Source organism: Cnephaeus nilssonii (assembly GCF_951640355.1).
Source record: "Cnephaeus nilssonii genome assembly, chromosome: 8".
In the NCBI taxonomy this organism is placed as follows: Eukaryota; Metazoa; Chordata; class Mammalia; order Chiroptera; family Vespertilionidae; genus Cnephaeus; species Cnephaeus nilssonii.
In genome coordinates, this window is record NC_137079.1 from 95,990,507 (window position 1) to 96,008,101 (window position 17,595).

General features: G+C 40.2%; 1 protein-coding gene across 1 annotated transcript in view; it reads right to left on the minus strand.

The window, feature by feature from the left end:
* SGCG (sarcoglycan gamma) overlaps positions 1 to 17,595 on the minus strand; it is a 130,447-nt gene that overhangs the window by 62,587 nt on the left and 50,265 nt on the right. The window contains exon 3 of the mRNA XM_079778850.1: positions 11,680 to 11,781. Coding sequence (XP_079634976.1) covers positions 11,680 to 11,781 — 102 coding nt within the window. The remainder of the gene's footprint in view (positions 1 to 11,679; positions 11,782 to 17,595) is intronic.

The following is a 17,595-nucleotide window of genomic DNA, read 5'->3' on the forward strand; positions in this document are numbered from 1 at the left end:
TTTTCAGAACATTCCACTCCAAAACTGCAGAATATACATTCTTCTCAAATAAATATAGGACATTTTCAAAGATAGACCACATGTTAGGACACAAGCTAAGTCTCTACAAATTCAAGCAGATTGAAATTATATCAAGCATCTTCTCAGATCACAATGGCATGAAATTAGAAATCATCTACAGTAAAAATCCTAAAAAAACAATCAAGTACATGGAGGCTAAATAGCATGCTATTAAACAATGAGTGGGTTACCAAAGACATCAAAGAAGAAATAAAAAACATCCTGAAAACAAATAAAAATGAAAACACAATACAAAACCTATGGGACACAGTGAAAGCAGTCCTGAGAGGGAAGTTCATAGCACTACAGGCGTACATTTAAAAAAAGAAAAAGAAAAACTGGTAATAAGTTACCTAACACTACAACTTAAAGAATTTCAAAGAGAAAAACCCAGAACAAGTAGAAGAAAGAAAATAATAAATATCAAGGGGAAATAAAAGACATAGAGACCAAAAAGCAATACAGAAGATCAATAAAACCAAGAGCTGGTTTTTTGAAAGGATAAACAAGATTGATGGACCTCTAACCAGGCTCACCAGGAAACAAAAAGAGAGGACCCAAATAAACAAAATCAGAAATGAAAAAGGTGAAGTAACAACTGACCCCACAGAAATACAAAGGATCATAATAAAATACTATGAATGACTTTATTCCAACAAACAGGACAATCTGGATGAAATGGACATATTCCTAGAAAAATACAACTTCCAAACTCAATAAGGAAGAATCAGAAAACCTGAATAGACTGATAACTCTGATGAAATTGAAGCAGTAATAATTAAAAAAAAAAAAAAACTTCCAGCAAACAAAAGCTCTAATCCAGACAAATTCACAGAGGAGTTTTATCCAATATTCAAAGAAGAACTAACACCTGTACTCTTTAAAAAATTTCAAAAAATTCATGAGGAAGGAACACTTCTAAACTCTTTCTATGAGGCCACCATCACCCGCCAAAACCAGAAAGAGACACTACAAAGAAAGAGAACTATAGGCCAATATCCCTGATGAACATAGGTGCTAAAATCCTCAACAAAATTTTAACAAACCAGATCCAGCAATACATTAAAAAAGATCATGTATCATGACCAAGTGGGATTTATTCCAGAGATGCAAGGCTGGTACAATATTCACAAATCAATAAATGTGATAAAGCACATAAAAGGTTGCAAGACAAAAAGCACATGATCATATCTATCAATGCAGAAAAAGCATTCAACAAAATCCAACACCCTTTTTTGATAAGAATTCTTCAGTAAAGTGTGACTAGAGGGAACATACACTGAGTGGCCAGATTATTATGCTCTCTGAATGCATAATAATCTGACCACTCAGTATGTGTGTGTGTGTGTGTGTGTGTGTGTGTGTGTGTGTGTGTGTGTATATATATATATATATATATTAGAGGCCCGGTGCATAAATTCATGCATGTGTGGGGTCCAGCCAGCCTGGCCAGGGGAAGGGGACATGGGCAGTTGGCCAGCCTGCCTGCTGGTTGAACTCCTGGTCTAGGGAACAATTTGCATATTAGCCTTTTATTATATAGGATATACACTGAGTGGCCAGATTATTATATGTTCAGACATCATAATAATCTGGCCACTCAGTGTATATGCTCAACATAATAAAGGCTATATATGACAAACCTACAGCCAACATCATACTCAATGGGCAAAAACTAAAACCATTCCCCCTAAAAACAGGAACAAGACAGGGATGCCCTCTTTCACTACTCTAGTTCAACATAAGTTCTGGAAGTCCTGGCCACAGTGATCAGACAAGAAGAAGAAATAAAAGGAATCCAAATTGGAAAGGAGAAAATAAAACTGTCATTATTAGCAGATGACATGATGCTATGCATAGAAAAGCCCAAAGACTCCATAAAAAAAATGACTAGATTTAATAAATGAATTCAGAAATGTAGCAGAATATAAAATGAAGACCCAAAAATCCATAGATTTTTATACACCAACAGTGAACTCTCAGAAAGTTCACTGTTGGTGTATGAACTCCTAAAAAAAAAAATCCCATTTACCATTTCAACAAAATAAGATACTTAGGAATAAACATAACCAAGGAGGTAAAAGACCCATACTCTGAAAACTACAGGACATTGAAAAAAGAGATAGCCCTAGCTGGTTTGGCTCAGTGCATAGAGTGTCAGCTTGCAGACTGATGGGTCCCAGGTTCAATACCGGTCACGGGCACATGCCTGGGTTGCAGGCTCGATCTCCAGTAGGGGCCATGCAGGAGGCAGCTGATCAATGATTCTCTCTCATTATTGATGTTCTATCTCTTTCTCTCCCTCTCCCTTCCACTCTGAAATCAATAAAAAATAAAATAAACGCAACACATTTATCAACATAAATGTGGCCTCAGTGTATAAAAAGGAAAAAGAGATAGAGGAAGATATAAACAAGTGAAGAATATACCATGTTCCTGGATTGGTAGAATCAACATCATTAAAATGTCCATACAACCCAAAGCAATCTATAGATACAATGCAATCCCTATTAAAATACCAACAAATCTAGGACAAACCCTCCAAAAATTTATATGGAACCAAAAAAGACCCCAAATAGCTGCAGCAATCTTGAGAAAGAAGAACGAAGTTGGAGGACTCACAATGCCAGATACCAAGTTATACTACAAAGCCATTGTACTCAAAACAGCCTGTTACTAGCACAGGAACAGGCATATAGATCAATGGATCAGAACAGAGAACCCAAAAATCAATCCAAACCACTATGCTCAATTAATATTTGACAAAGGAGGCAAGAGTATACATTGGAGCAGAGACAATCTCCTCAATAAACGGTGTTGGGAAAACTGGACAGGTACATATAAAAAATGAAATTAGACCACCAACTTACACCATACACAATAATATACTCAAAATGGATAAAAGACTTAAACATAAGATGGGAAACTATTCAAGTCCTAGAAGAAACCATAGGCACCATAATCTCAGACTCTCTTGTAGCAATATGTTACTGATATATCTCCTAGGACAGTGATCGGCAAACTCATTAGTCAACAGAGCCAAATATCAACAGTACAACGATTGAAATTTCTTTTGAGAGCCAAATTGTTTAAACTTAAACTTCTTCTAATGCCACTTCTTCAAAATAGACTCGCCCAGGCCATGGTATTTTGTGGAAGAGCCACACTCAAGGGGCCAAAGAGCCGCATGTGGCTCGCAAGCCGCAGTTTGCCGACCACGGTCCTAGGACAATAGAAATCAAGGGGGGAAATAAACAAATAGAACTACATGAAAATATAAAGCTTCTGCACAGCAAAGGAACCATCATCAAAATAACAGGAGTTCTCCCCGCCCACCCCAAACACACACACACACACGGGAGATCATATTTACCAACAAGACATTCTGTTAAGTGGTTAATCTCCAAAATATATAGGGAGCTCATACAACTTCACAAAAGGAGGCAAAGGACCTAAATAGACATTTCTCCACAGTGGGCATACAGAAAGCCAAGAGACATATGGAAAAATGCTCAAAGTCACTAATCATCCAAGAGATGCAAATCAAAATGACAATGAGATATTACCTCACACCTGTCAGAATGGGTATCATCAACAAATCAACCAACAAATGTTGGCGAGGTTGTGAAGAAAAAGGAACCCTCGTGCACTGCTGGTGGAAATGCAGACTGGTGCAGCCGCTGTGGAAAACAGTATGGAGTTTCCTCAAGAAATTAAAAATGGAACTCCCATTTGACCCAGTGATTCCACTTCTAGGAATATATCCTAAGAAACCTGAAACACTCATCAGAAAGAATTTATGCACCCCTATGTTTACATGATCTCACTCATATGTGGAATCTAATGAATAAAATAAACTGATGAGCAAAAATAGACCCAGAGTCATAGAAGCATGAACAGACTGTTGAACCTCAGAGGGAAGGTAGGGAAGGGTAGGTGGGAAGAGATCAGCCAATGAACTTGTAGGCATATATGCATAACCTGTGGACACAGACAATGGGGTGGTGAGGGCCTGGGGGAGGAAGTAGGACAGGAGAGGGCTGCAAGAGGCTAATCAGGGGAAAAGGAGGACTTGTGTAATACTTTCAACAATAAATATTAAAAAAAAAAAGAGAAAAAGACACAGCAAAATGGAAAAATATCCTATGGATTGGACGAATCAACATAGTTAAAATAACCATAATACCCAAAGCAATATACAGTTTTAATGCAACTCCCATGAAAATCCAATGTCATTTTTTTTAAACAATAGAGCAAGCAATCGCCCTAGCTGGTTTGGCTCAGTGGATAGAGCGTCGGCCTGTGGACTGAGGGGTCCCAGGTTCAATTCTGGTCAAGGGCACATGCCTGGGTTGTGGGCTCGATCCCCAGTAGGGGGCATGCAGGAGGCAGCCAATCAATGATTCTCTCTCATCATTGATGTTTCTATCTCTCTCTCCCTCTCCCTTCCTCTCTGAAATCAATAAAAATATATTTTTTAAAAAAAGAGCAAGCAATCATCAGATTTGTATAGAACCACAAAATATCCAAATAGCCAAAGAAATCTTGAGAAAAAATAACAAAGTTGGAGGTATCATGCTCCCTGATTTCAAATTATGCTGCAGAGCTACAATAATCAAAACAGCATGGTATTGACAGATAAAATAGACACACATATCAGTGGGACAGAATAGAGAGCTCAGCTATAAAACCGCATGTATACAGACAGATAATTTTGACAATGGAGCAAGAAACATACAATGAAGTAAAGATAGTCTCTAATAAATGGTTCTGGGAAAATTGGAAAGCCACAAGCAAACCAATGAAATTGGATTATAATTTGTCCCCCTGTACACAAATTAATTCAAAATGAATCAAAGTACTAAATTTAAGACCCAAAACAATAAGTTACATAGAAGCAAAATAGGTACCAAACTTATGGACCTTAGTGATAGAGAACATTTTATGAACTTTACCCCAAAGACAAAAGAAGCAAAGGCAAAACTAAATGAATGGGACTATAACAAATTAAAAAGCTTCTGCACAGCAAAAGAAACTGACAGCAAAACAAGGGGCAGCCAACCAGACAGGAGATGATATTTTCAAAGAGTAGCTCTGACAAAGGTTTAATTTCCAAAATATATCAGGAACTCATAAAATTCACCAAACAAACAAACAACCCAATCAAAAAGTGGGCAGAGAAGCCCGGCCGGCATGGCTCAGTGGTTGAGCATCGAACTATGAACCAGATGGTTACGGTTCGATTCCCTGTCAGGGCACATGCCCCGGTTGGAGGCTTGATCCCCAGTGTGGAGCATGCAAGAGACAGCCAATCAATTATTCTCTCTCATCATTGATACTGGTATTTCTATCTCTCTCTTCCTCTCTGAAATCAATAAAAATATATATATTTTAAAAAGTGGGCAGAGGACCTGAAAATACACCTGTCCCAAGAAGACATACAAATAGCCAATAGATATATGAAAAGATGATCATCCTCACTGACAATTAGGAAAATGCAAATCAAAACTACAATGAGATACCACCTTACACCTGTTAGAGTGACCATTATCAATAAGACAAGCAATAACCAGTGTTGAAGAGGTTGTGGATAACAGGGAACCCTCATTCACTGCTGGTGAGAATGTAGACTGGTACAGCCACTACGGAAAACAGTCTGATGATTCCTCAAAAAATAGAGAATAGAGCTACCATACAACCCAGTAATACCTGTCCTTGGTATATACCCAAAAAAACTCAAAATCATGCATTCTCAAAGATATACTCACCACTATGTTCATTGCATCATTATTCATGGTGGCCAACACAATCAAAGTGGCCTGCGACAAAGGACTGGATAAAGAAGACGTGGTACATATACACAATGGAGTACTATGCAGCCAAAGAAAGGATGAAATAGCACCATTTGCAACAACATGGATGGACCCTGAGAATGTTATGCTAAGTGAAATAAATCCGTCAGAAAAAGCTAAGAACCGTATGATTTCACTAATTTGTGGGATATAAAACTGAAACTTGTGAACACAAACAGCGGAGTTGAGGTTGCCATAGGGAAGGTGGTGGGGGGAGAAGGGAGTCCTAATTTATTGTGACAGGAGAAGATTTGACTTTGGGTGGTGGACACATAGTGCTTTGGAAACCCACACCTGAAATATATATGTTCACGTTGACCAATGTCACTCTAATAAATTTAATTTAAAAAATAAAATAAAATAATGAAAAGTATTTTTGTTTGTTTGTTTACCCACATAGTTACCATTTCTGGTATTTTTTATTCCTTTGTGAAGATCAATCTTTCCATCTGATATCATATTCCCTTTGCATAAAGTACTTCCCTTAATACGTGTTGTAGTTTCAGTCTGCTAAAATAACGTTGTTCAGCTTTAGAAAGTCTGAAAAGATTTTATTTCGGCTTTGTTTTTTAAATATATTTTTGCTAGGCATAGCATTCCATGTTGGGTTGGCTTTGTTTTAGTGCTTTCAAGTAGGTGCTCCACTGTCTTCTGGTTTGAATTATTCCTGGCTAGAAGTCTGCTATTTTCCTTTCCTCTGTTTTTCTTTTCCTTTTTTTAATATTCAATTGTCCTTTTCCTCTGGCTGCTTTGAAGATTTATCTTTAATTTTAAGCAACTTATTTATTATGTGTTTTGATGTAGTTTTCTTCTTGTTTCTTTTGTTTGTGTTTCATTAAGCATGTTTGATCTATGGTTCAAAGTTTTTGTTACACTTGGAGAAAAAGAATCACACTCCACCCCAATATTTGTCCTTTCTTCTCTCTACCCTCCTTCAAGGATTCCAATTACAAATATATAAGACCCCCTCACATTGTCCCTCAGTTCACTGATACTCTGTTAATTTTATTCAGTCTTGTTTCTCTGTGTCTCGTTTTGGTTAGTATCTATTGTTGTATCTTAAAATTCAATAACCTTTTCTTCTGTAGTGTTCAGTCTGTTGTTAATATATTAATCCCACCAATTGACGTTTTTTAAAAATGCAAATGTTATACTTTCTATCTCTATAATATTAACTTTGTTTTCCTGTATTTCCATTTTTCTTGTCTCTTCTTAACATGTTCATGCTTTCCTTGATCTTTGTGCCAGATGTTACACAGATTTCTTAAGCTTTGTTCTGGTATGTACTAAGTCACTCAGAAAACATATGATACTTGCAAGGCTTCTTGTTAAGCTTTGTTATCTGGTACCAGACCAGAATTTATTCTAGTGCTGATCTTGTGCCCCTCTTGAGCCAACACCTTTTTAGTATTCTATGCAATGCCCCATAACTTATGACGTTTTTCCATTCTGGCTGGTGGAAATATAAGCTATTCCCAAACATTTATGAACTCTCTCCTTCTCTTCCCATTGAGGGGTTATTTCCTCACAGGTAGCTTCCTCACACACACATGCACTGATAAATACTTACATATAGACTCAGTGTGGGTGTTAAGATTTCAACATATTGACATTTTATAGCAAAAATCATTATTTTATACATTTTCAAGGTTTTTAGTTGATTGAGAGAAGGTAAATCTATTCTCTGTTATTTCTGCCCTATATTATCTGTATTGATTTTATAATTTGTTCTTTTAATGAAAGCTACTCAAAAACAGATTTATTTCCTTGAGATTCTTGATTTTGCTTTTGCAATCATTTTCAGGTTGATTATTTTTCCTTAGTTGAAAATTATTCTCTTTTTTATAGTGTTTTATTTGATAAGTTTACCTTATGTGGTTTGAAGATTTAGTCTCAAGCTCCCTATGTGGATTATTTTAAGTTCTGCACTTACCAGCTTGGCTAAAGGCTTTAGCATTGTTTCTATTCAAACTCCGGGGTCTCTCAGTTTTATAATAGTGGCTCAGGGCTCCTGTCCTCAGTGATATTCAGGTCCTGGTTTGGCATCTCTGTGATTTCCTCCCCACAGATATGCAACTTTATTCAAGCTTGGGCAGTAGTTGCAAATATTTTCTGCCTTTCATTGCTGTCTCATGCAATGGGTTTAATTGCGGTCTCAGTCATGTTGATGCTATTTTTGTGGGCTTTGCCTATAAGCTATCCTTACCTCTTTTCAGGATTGTGAACTTCAAAGACAATCATTTTATCTCTGTGTGTTTGTTTCATTTAATATATGACCATATTACATATCTTTAAATACAATCTTTTGTTTTATCAGATATAGTTACTATGTGTTTGGATTAACAGGCAGGGTGGATGGGTTTAAATTATAATCTCCAAACTCAGTCTTAACAAGTTCTCATGTATTAATTTTGAGGGGTACCCTTTTCATACTGCTAGAGGCTATAGTACCATGTTGAATTATATTTATAACTAGAGGCCCGGTGCACGAAATTTGTGCACGGGGTGGTTGTCCCTCAGCCCAGCCTTCACCCTCTCCAATCTGGGACCCTCGAGGGATGTCTGACTGCCTATTTAGGCAGATCCCATCGGGCCTAAACGGGCAGTCAGGCATCCCTCTCACAATCCAGGACTGCTGGCTCCCAACTGCTCGCCTGCCTGACTTCCTAATTGCCCCTAACCGCTTCTGCCTGCCAGCCTGATCACCCCCTAACCACTCCTCTGATAGACTGATTGATGCCTAACTGCTCCCCTGCCAGCCTGTTTGCCCCTAACTGCCCTCCCCTGCAGGCCTGGTCCCCCCCAACTGCCCTTTCCTGCAGACCCAGTCGCCCCCAACTTCCCTCCTCTGCCAGCCTGGTCACCCCTAACTGCCCTCCCTGCTGGCCTGATCGCACACAACTGCCCTCCCTTGCAGGCCTGGTCCCTCCCAACTGCCCTCCCCTGCTGGCCATCTTGTCACAGCCATCTTGTGTCCACATGGGGGCAGCCATCTTGTGTGTTGGAGTGATGGTCAATTTGCATATTACTCTTTTATTAAATAGGATTATTAGATAGGATAGAGGCCTGGTGCACAGGTGGGGGCCGGCTGGTTTGCCCTGAAGGGTGTCCTGGATCAGGGTGGGGGTTCCCTTGGGGTATAGGGCTGCCTGGGCAAGTGGCCTGTGGTGGTTTGCAGGCCGGCCACGCCCACCGGTGACCTAAGCGGAGGCCCTGGTATTGGGGATTTATTTATCTTCTATGATTGAAACTTTGTAGCCTTGAGTGGAGACCAAGGCAGGCCAGGGCTGCGGGAGCTTGGCTTCCTCCATCGCCAGAGGCAACTTAAGCCTCCTGCTCTCTCCAGCTCCATGGCTGCCACCATTTTTGTTGGGATTTATTTATCTTCTATAATTGAAACTTTATAGCCTTAAGTGGAGGCCTGGGCCGGCCAGGGTGTGCAGAAAGCTTGGCTTCCTCCATTGCTGGGGAAACCCAAGCCTCCTGCTCGCTCCATGGCTGCAGCCATCTTGGTTGGGTTAATTTGCATACTTGCTCCTGATTGGCTTGTGGGCATGGCTTGTGGGTGTGGCAGAGTGATGGTTAATTTGCATATTACTCTTTTATTAGATAGGATAAAAAAAGTTTTCTCAGCCCAGCAATACAGACAAATTAATTTTGCAAATTCATAAGACAATTTCTGTAAGTTTATGAAAAATTACTTCCTAGACTCATCTTTGAAAAGGAAACATAACTAATACATCAATGAACATGAAAATCACAAGACATCATTTTATTCAGTTAACACTGTTATTGAAAGTCATATTAGATACAAAATACTTTATCCATAATATTCTAAATATTTGTGCAGTTTTGTGTAATGATTGACATATAATTTAATATGTGATTATCTAAAACAATTTACATAATTTTACTCCCTGGTTTTTTAAAGGTATATGTAGATGAAAGAGTCTAATAAAATATAACTAAAAGTATTATTAATTCCAGAATATTAAATTTGCTATGATCTAATCACCTGAATTTATTCACCGGGTTATTCTACTAGCTTTAGGTTTTAAAAATATGGTAGGGGATCAGCCAACATAACTCTGAAGGAAAAGAAGGCTAAATTCTAATATGTAAATTTTTTGTTCACATCTGATTTCCCTTTTTATAAAAGCTTGCATTAATTCCCCATGTTTCTATATGACAGGGCTGTTTTACACTGAAATGCCATTATGATTGATGTAAGTGTATTATCTGAATAAGCCCTCAGAATCAGGTTCATATTACAGGTCATTTGCCTGCTCCTACTGTCAATTGAGATATTTCTAGTAGTGGCTAATAACTACTGATGTGTCCTGTGCTCTCTAGGATCTCTCCTTTGCAGTCAGTATTTCTGTGTAAGTTTTACACCATATCATTTTGCAGTTGGTTGTAGAGCTTGGTGATTGCTCTGATGTGTAGTTTAGGAGTGCTTATCTCTTTTACAAGACCAAGTGTTTCTCAGTTGTTGACTTTTTGTTTTCTTTCTAATTGCTCTGGAATAGTTGGTACAGCCCTGCATGTAGGTGATACTGACATATTTTTTCATATCTAGAAAGATGGGAGAAAAATTACTTACGATTTACATGTTGCAGTTAGACAAAGTTTTAACATTTTATTTAGCTAATACCACCTAATCAGTAATCTAGCAAAATGTTTAGCTCTACTACAAAGTCCATAGTATCACATAAGGTAAAATAAAACATAGTACAAAAATTGTTTGACTATATTTTGTGCTTGGCTCTACTTGTTATAAAATTCATAGAAGTAAATGAATATAATACTGAGGCAGATTTACTTTTAAAGTCACACAATTATTTAATAGTGATGTTTAATCTATTAATGAAGAATCCCACAGGATCACAATCTGTATAATTAGTAGAATTACTGTAGAACATACCACTATGACACTAATTTCTTTCTATTCTTCTCAGTTAAATCTTAAATGCCTTGAAAGAAGTATATTTAAATTAGTTTCACTAATAGAAAAAAAATTAGATTGTTTTTGAAAAAGGTTTTCATTACCAAACTTTACTTTATTATGGTTCAAATGACTGAGACCACCAAATTCAGATTTGAAGTGCATGAAAATGGAGTCTTTTTAGAATGTAATCCTATATAATAACAGCCTAATATGCTGTGTCCAGTCATCTGTTCAACCAAAGTGTAATATGCTAATGATATGCTAAGGCCACTCAACTGCTCACTATGATGTGCACTGACCACCAGGGGGCAGAAAGTCAACTGGTCTACCAGTCACTATGATGTGCACTGACCACTAGGGGGCAGACGCTCCAACTGGTAGGTTAGCTTGCTGCTGGGGTCTGGCCAATGGGCACTGACCAAGAGGGGCCGGACACACCCTGGAGCCCTCCCGGGGTCCCTCCCTGGCTGGCCAACCTCCTGCATCCCTCCCTGGCCCTGATCGTGCATCAGTGGGGTTCCTGGGCCTGGTCTGTGCCCTCTCACAATCTGGGACCCCTCAGGGGATATCGGAGTGCTGGTTTTGGTCCAATCCCACAGGCCAGGATGAGGGATCCCACTGGTGCATGAATTCGTGCACTGGGCCTCTAGTATTAGAAATAAGTTCCACAGCCTTAGAGCAAATCCATTAATAAAGGGTGTATCAAGAATGTATGTACATGTATACATTTTAAAAACTCTCCTCAGAAATTTCTGTGCTTAACCATTATTTGTTTTTTTATAAAACACAAATGATTTAAATGTTTCATCATTATCTTACCACTCTGGAGTGTATTTCTTTGGCATACAATGGAAATAAAAATTCTGATTCCCCTTCCAGGCGAAGCCCATCTTTTGTAACACGCAAGTGACCCATTCCTATCTGTTAAAAAGATGAGACAATAGAGATTTTGTTATGGTTTTCTTTTTTCTTATCTTTTAGGATCAGCTTATATTACATATGCATTTTCATAAATTTCCTATCAGAACTTTTCTGTATTTCTCTCAAATACTTTATTTAAAACTTTAGTTATTTTTATTCAATATGCAGTATTTTATTGTCTTGTATAAACACAAAGGCCCATTTAGGAACTACATATAAGATTTAAAGAATCTCTTTACCATAAATACCTAAGAGCTCACCATCATGTAAGAAAAAGAATTATATCATTACTATTTTTAAATGTTTTAAATTTTAAAACAAATGCAATAAAATGGACTCTTTTGAGGTATATAGTTCTAGGAGTTTTAACACATGTAATCGCAACACAATCAGAATATAGAACAATTCTATCACCACCACACCCCAAAACAAATACTTTTTGAATGAAGGCTTCAAGTGTATCATTAAGTTCACAAAATAGCCAATATTTATTGGGCATTTCTTAACTAAAAAGCAATATAGGAGGAAGTGGAGATCTATTCAAGGTGTCTGCTCTTCAGGAGTTTTCAGTGTTAAAGAACTATCAGAAATAATAGAAAACTTAATTCTGGAGATAACAAACCACCATCATGCTACTAAATCTTGTGGACATTTTAAAACTTCATTTCCTTTGCATTCTCAGCAGATTCAATACTGGATCTATTTCTCCTTGAAACACTATCCTCATTTGATGTCCACCATCCCATGCTCTCCTAGCTTTTCTCCTACTTCAGGAAACACTTTTCCCCCTTATTATACTCATCCCCCTCTACCCAGCCTTGACAGCTGACTTTCTCAAGCTCAATCCTAGGCCCTTTCCCCATGTTCCCTCTCTGGCCACACTCTCGGCTTCCTCTAGCATCTCTCTTCTGAGCTCCATACCCATATATATGGTTGCCAATCTGTGCTCTCCTTTTGAATGTCTCGGAAGCACCTAAACTAAACTCATTGAATCTTTATTTTCCCTCTCTTCCCCCAAAATAGACATGGATTTAAAAGGGGGGGGGGGGTGGCAGCAGAAGAGCCAAGAGAATGAAACAGACATTTTATACAGTAACAGGTGATTGATTTCTAGGACAGAGATATGTGACTCTGAACTGATGCCGTAGACTTCTCTGGTTGACAAGTCCATTCACAAGAACCACATTCAATGTGTGATTACATAATCTGCATGGTTCCCTATCTGAGGACCATCTTTATGGTACTCTTCCCAAAGTGAGGTCTGGGAGCCGTGGTTTTCCCACTGTGCTTGAGGGAAGCACCTCCTGCTGCGGGGCGTGGGCTGACCGGCACCACAAGGCAGGGCAGCCCTCTGGAGTCTCTCTCACAGGTGTGATTCAGTCTGCAGTTAGTTAGGAGAAAGGGCTCAAAGTCTCAAAAGCTGATAACAGTCTCTCACAGGATCCAACCATGCATTTGCAAAACATGGTTTACAAAATTAAACCAACATTAGGAATATTATAAGATCCATCATGTGTGGATAAGTAGTGCAAGCCCTGACAATTATTGCTTTTATCTTTTCTTGTACAGTAAAACCTCGAAATAGTGGACTAATTCAGGTGAGGGGGTGTCTATTAAAGCTGAAAGTCCATTATATAGTAAAGCAGGTTTTCTGAATGGATATGTTAAAAATTTGACAAATTAGTTTATCTGTTTTTACATATGTAAATATATTTGTGTAATTATAATTAACTATGTATGAAAAGTTTAATTTCACAGAAAAGTTTTCTAAATGTATTACTGTAATTTTAAATCTATACTGAATAAGTCTAGTAAAAGCGTGCATTCAATTAAATCACCACAATTAAATGCACATGACTTGGGTATGGCTTGGTGCATGTGGGATCATCTGCTAGCAGGTGTTCAAATAGCTGCAGAGACTCACACCATGTGACTACAAAACCAATTATTGGGCATGATGTGGTGTGATCATGTGCTGATCATTCGCCTGACACTGTTTACGAACAGTGACTCTTGGATTTAAGTATGTAGACTTTAGTTGTAGATATGTAATATTTATGTTGGAAAAATTATTATCGTGTTTTTTTCCAACCTATGGCCGATTCACTAAAAGTTGTTTAAAATAACAGTGAATTAATAATGACAAATAATCTGTTAATTTGATTATGAGCAAATCTTGGGTTAAAAGCATTTTAAAATTAACAGGGTATTAATTTTCACATGTGACGTAGGGACTGGAAATTCTGTTAAATTGAGGTCGGCAAAATCAAGGCTTACTGTAATGCATGGGCCTGACTTAAGCTTTGATTGCCGGGGCATCCACTTCAAAGACAGCGATTTCCAATAAACACTACAAGCCACATGGGTCCAGGCTGCCTTCCCCACTGCATCTCTTGTTTTAGAGATCTTGGTTAACTGCAGTAAGTGACCACTTGGGCTACTTGCTTTTGTTTTTTTGTTTTTTCTCTTCCTGTGCTTTAAAGTCCTGCTCCTACGTTTTAAATTAACCAATAAAGGGTGGGCCAGGTGAAACCCTAGCCCCCCCCAGCCTCCATCCCAATAAAAGCAGAATTTCAGGATCCTATGAGCTCTCGACCTTGCTTCGTGGTCCCAGATGTTCTGTTGAATTTCCAGGTCTAGTTAAGTAACAAAACCTGTATCATCTCAAAGTTTTCTGCTGGTTATTACTGAAGGGCATCTTGCAATCATAAGAACTACAAGGGCTGGTTGAGCTACAACATTGGTAATTGATGATAGGCTGAGCCACACAAACCAGGATAATAAGCCACTTTTTAGCAAACAATTCCATCATGAATTTTATATCCTAGAGGTAACCAAAGTGAAGTTTTAAATGAAAGGTTATCACAGTGGTATGTGGGCAGAATAAATAGTCATCTCAGACAGTGGATAAAGAAAAAATGAATTTATTTAAAGAAAGGAACATTAAGCACTGAGCCAAGGGAACATTGGGTTGATGATGGCTGCCCCAAGAGCTGGAGTTTCATCCTTATGCAGTCACTGGCGGGAGGCTCTTGTTGTCTGTCATCAGTGGGTTTGGGGGCTGAATGGGCGGGCTTGGAATGCATATGGAATGCAGGTATGCAATCAGGTGTCTTCAGGACAGTTTCAATTTCTTATATGGTTTGATTCCAAGTGTCCACCAAGTTATTTTTTCTGGTCTTTGTTCTCCTGAGGTAGGAAGCTTACAAATGGCCATTAAAGATCTTATTGCCCTATAGTCCTAACATTTCCCTCCTCTATTGGTCAGTAATTATTTTTATGGAACTAGGCTGAAGGTCTCTATCTTCTACCAGTCATCCTAAGGAACAAGGCCTCCTGGTGCTGTTGGCAGGGTTATATGAATACACAGTTACCCCACATATCAGAAACCAACCAGCCAGCAACTTAGTATGTCCATTACTATAAGGGAAGGTGACATTGTCAGAATAGTTCATATTGTAGATACTGAAAGACAATAACTAGAACACCTGGTAAAGATGCTGCATATAATTCTTAATTTTTAACATCATGATCTACATATGCATCTGTTCCTATAGCAGCCTGAAAGGGTCGCCCATATGTTATTTCACAGGGACTCAAACCAACCCCCTTCGGGGAGCTACTCTAATCCTGAGCAGGGCGATTGGCAACACCTGATTCCAATGCAGATGAGTCTCCTGACATAGATTGCCTATATTTTTCTTTAGGGTGTGGTTCATTTTCTATTTTCCCTGAAGATTAGGAGTGATATGCTGAGTGGAATTTGTATGTCATACCCAAGGCTGAGGAAACCTGTTGAGTGACTTGGGAGGTAAAAGCTGGTCCTGAGGCAGCCACCGCATCACTTGCCTGGTTTTGCTGCTTTTCTGGGCCTGGAGCTAAAATACAACTGAGGCCTAGATGTTACCTTTAGGGAGGAAAAAGTCAGAGGGTGTAAACTTCATGACCAGTGATATGCTATGGGAGGAAAGGTTACCCTGGGGGTGAGGTTCTTGTTTTCCCAGTTTTGTCCCTTGCTAGGCATCTGGAGTTTTCTTCCCCAGTGAGTTTCTGTACCTGGCCCATTGTCCTTGCTCTGGAAGCGGGGGAGGGGGTTTCCTAACATTAAGATTATAAATTCTAATCTGATGATATACTGCTTAATTTCTGTGTTAAAGTGAATAAATGCTGCCTGGCTGGTGTGGATTAGCGGTTGAGCATGGACCCGTGAACCAGAGGTCACAGTTCGATATCTGGTCAGGGCACATGCCCAGGTTGAGGGCTCCATCTCCAGTAGGGAGCATGCATGAGGCAGCCCATCAATGATTCTTTTTCATCGTTGATAGTTCTCTCTCTCCCCCTCCCTTCTTCTCTCTGAAATCAATAAAAAATATTTTTTTAAAAAAAATGAATAAATGGCCAAAACCGGTTTGGCTCAGTGGATAGAGCGTCGGCCTGCGGACTCAAGGGTCCCGGGTTCGATTCCGGTCAAGGGCATGTACCTTGGTTGCGGGCACATCCCCAGTAGGGAGTGTGCAAGAGGCAGCTGATCGATGTTTCTCTCTCATCGATGTTTCTAACTCTCTATCCCTCTCTCTTCCTCTCTGTAAAAAATCAATAAAATATATTTTTAAAAAAAATGAATAAATGGACAAATTGGACTTAGGCACATGGTGGCTGACAGGACTGGAGAGAGGACAGTGTAAGTAAGAAAGTGAGAGGGAGGGAGAGAGAGAGAGAGAGAGAGAGAGAGAGAGAGAGAGAGAGATAGTACTCTCATGCAGAAGCCTTGGCGGGGGGGGGGGGGGGGGTGCAGGCTCCCCTGGCCAAAGAGCCCCTACTGCCCCCACAGGCACTCCCCGGCTGGCTCTGGCTTGGAAAGCGAGCCATCTTAAAGGGTTTACAAGGTCCTCCTTGGGAGGAGGCAGCGGGGAGCAGCAGTGGGTAGGTGCCCAACCTTGCCACCACCCAGACTAGCCACAGTTGGGCCTGAAGAAATGTGAGAGTGCCCCAAGGACACAACCCCAGGTTCACGCATCTAAGTACACAGCAGCAGAGAGAGCCTGAGCTCGCCGGCAACAGACAACACCTGGCCACGGACCTGAGGGAACAGCAGCAGGACCCCATGCATCTGCAGCGGACAGCCACGGGACCCCTCGCTATGGGCACAAAGAGCTTCTGCTACTGCCACAGCCACTCCCTGGGCACAGCTCCAGCTTGGAGAGCACGCCATCTTGAAAGGTTTACAAGGTCCTCTTTGGGAGGAGGCTGCGGGGAGCAGCAGTGAAAGGTGCCAAGCCTCACCACCATCTGGACGCACCCCGCCCTGGTCCCACAGAGGTCACAACCCAGACCCACATGCCTGTAACAGACACCTGTGGGGCCTCTGCTCGCCTGGCACACATCCAGCCTGAACCCATGCGCCCAATGGAACCCAGCCTAGACACTGTACCACCTCCCGGCAACCACTACTGACCCAGCAGGGCTCTTGCCCCTGCCATGTACTCAACCACTGCCACCACTACTGTGCTGCCACCACCCTCCCAGAGCCCAGCTGCTCGGTTCCACCACCAGGGCTTGGGGGCAGGAATTGTGCTGAAGGCTGTGAGGTGGATGTAGCCGCCCCTGGCTTGGAAGGCTGAGGACCTGAGGAGATTGAAGAGGCTGCAGATATGTAGGTGAGATAGGAGGGCCTGGGACTGAGAGAGGAAGCCTCAAGGGCACTCGCTGTCTGTGGAGACTGCAGAGTGGTACAGCAGTGGGAGCCTGGGGCTGAAGTCTCTGGATAGAGTAGCACTAGCCCTCTGCCATCCTGCAGCCTGGGAAGCTCCTCTG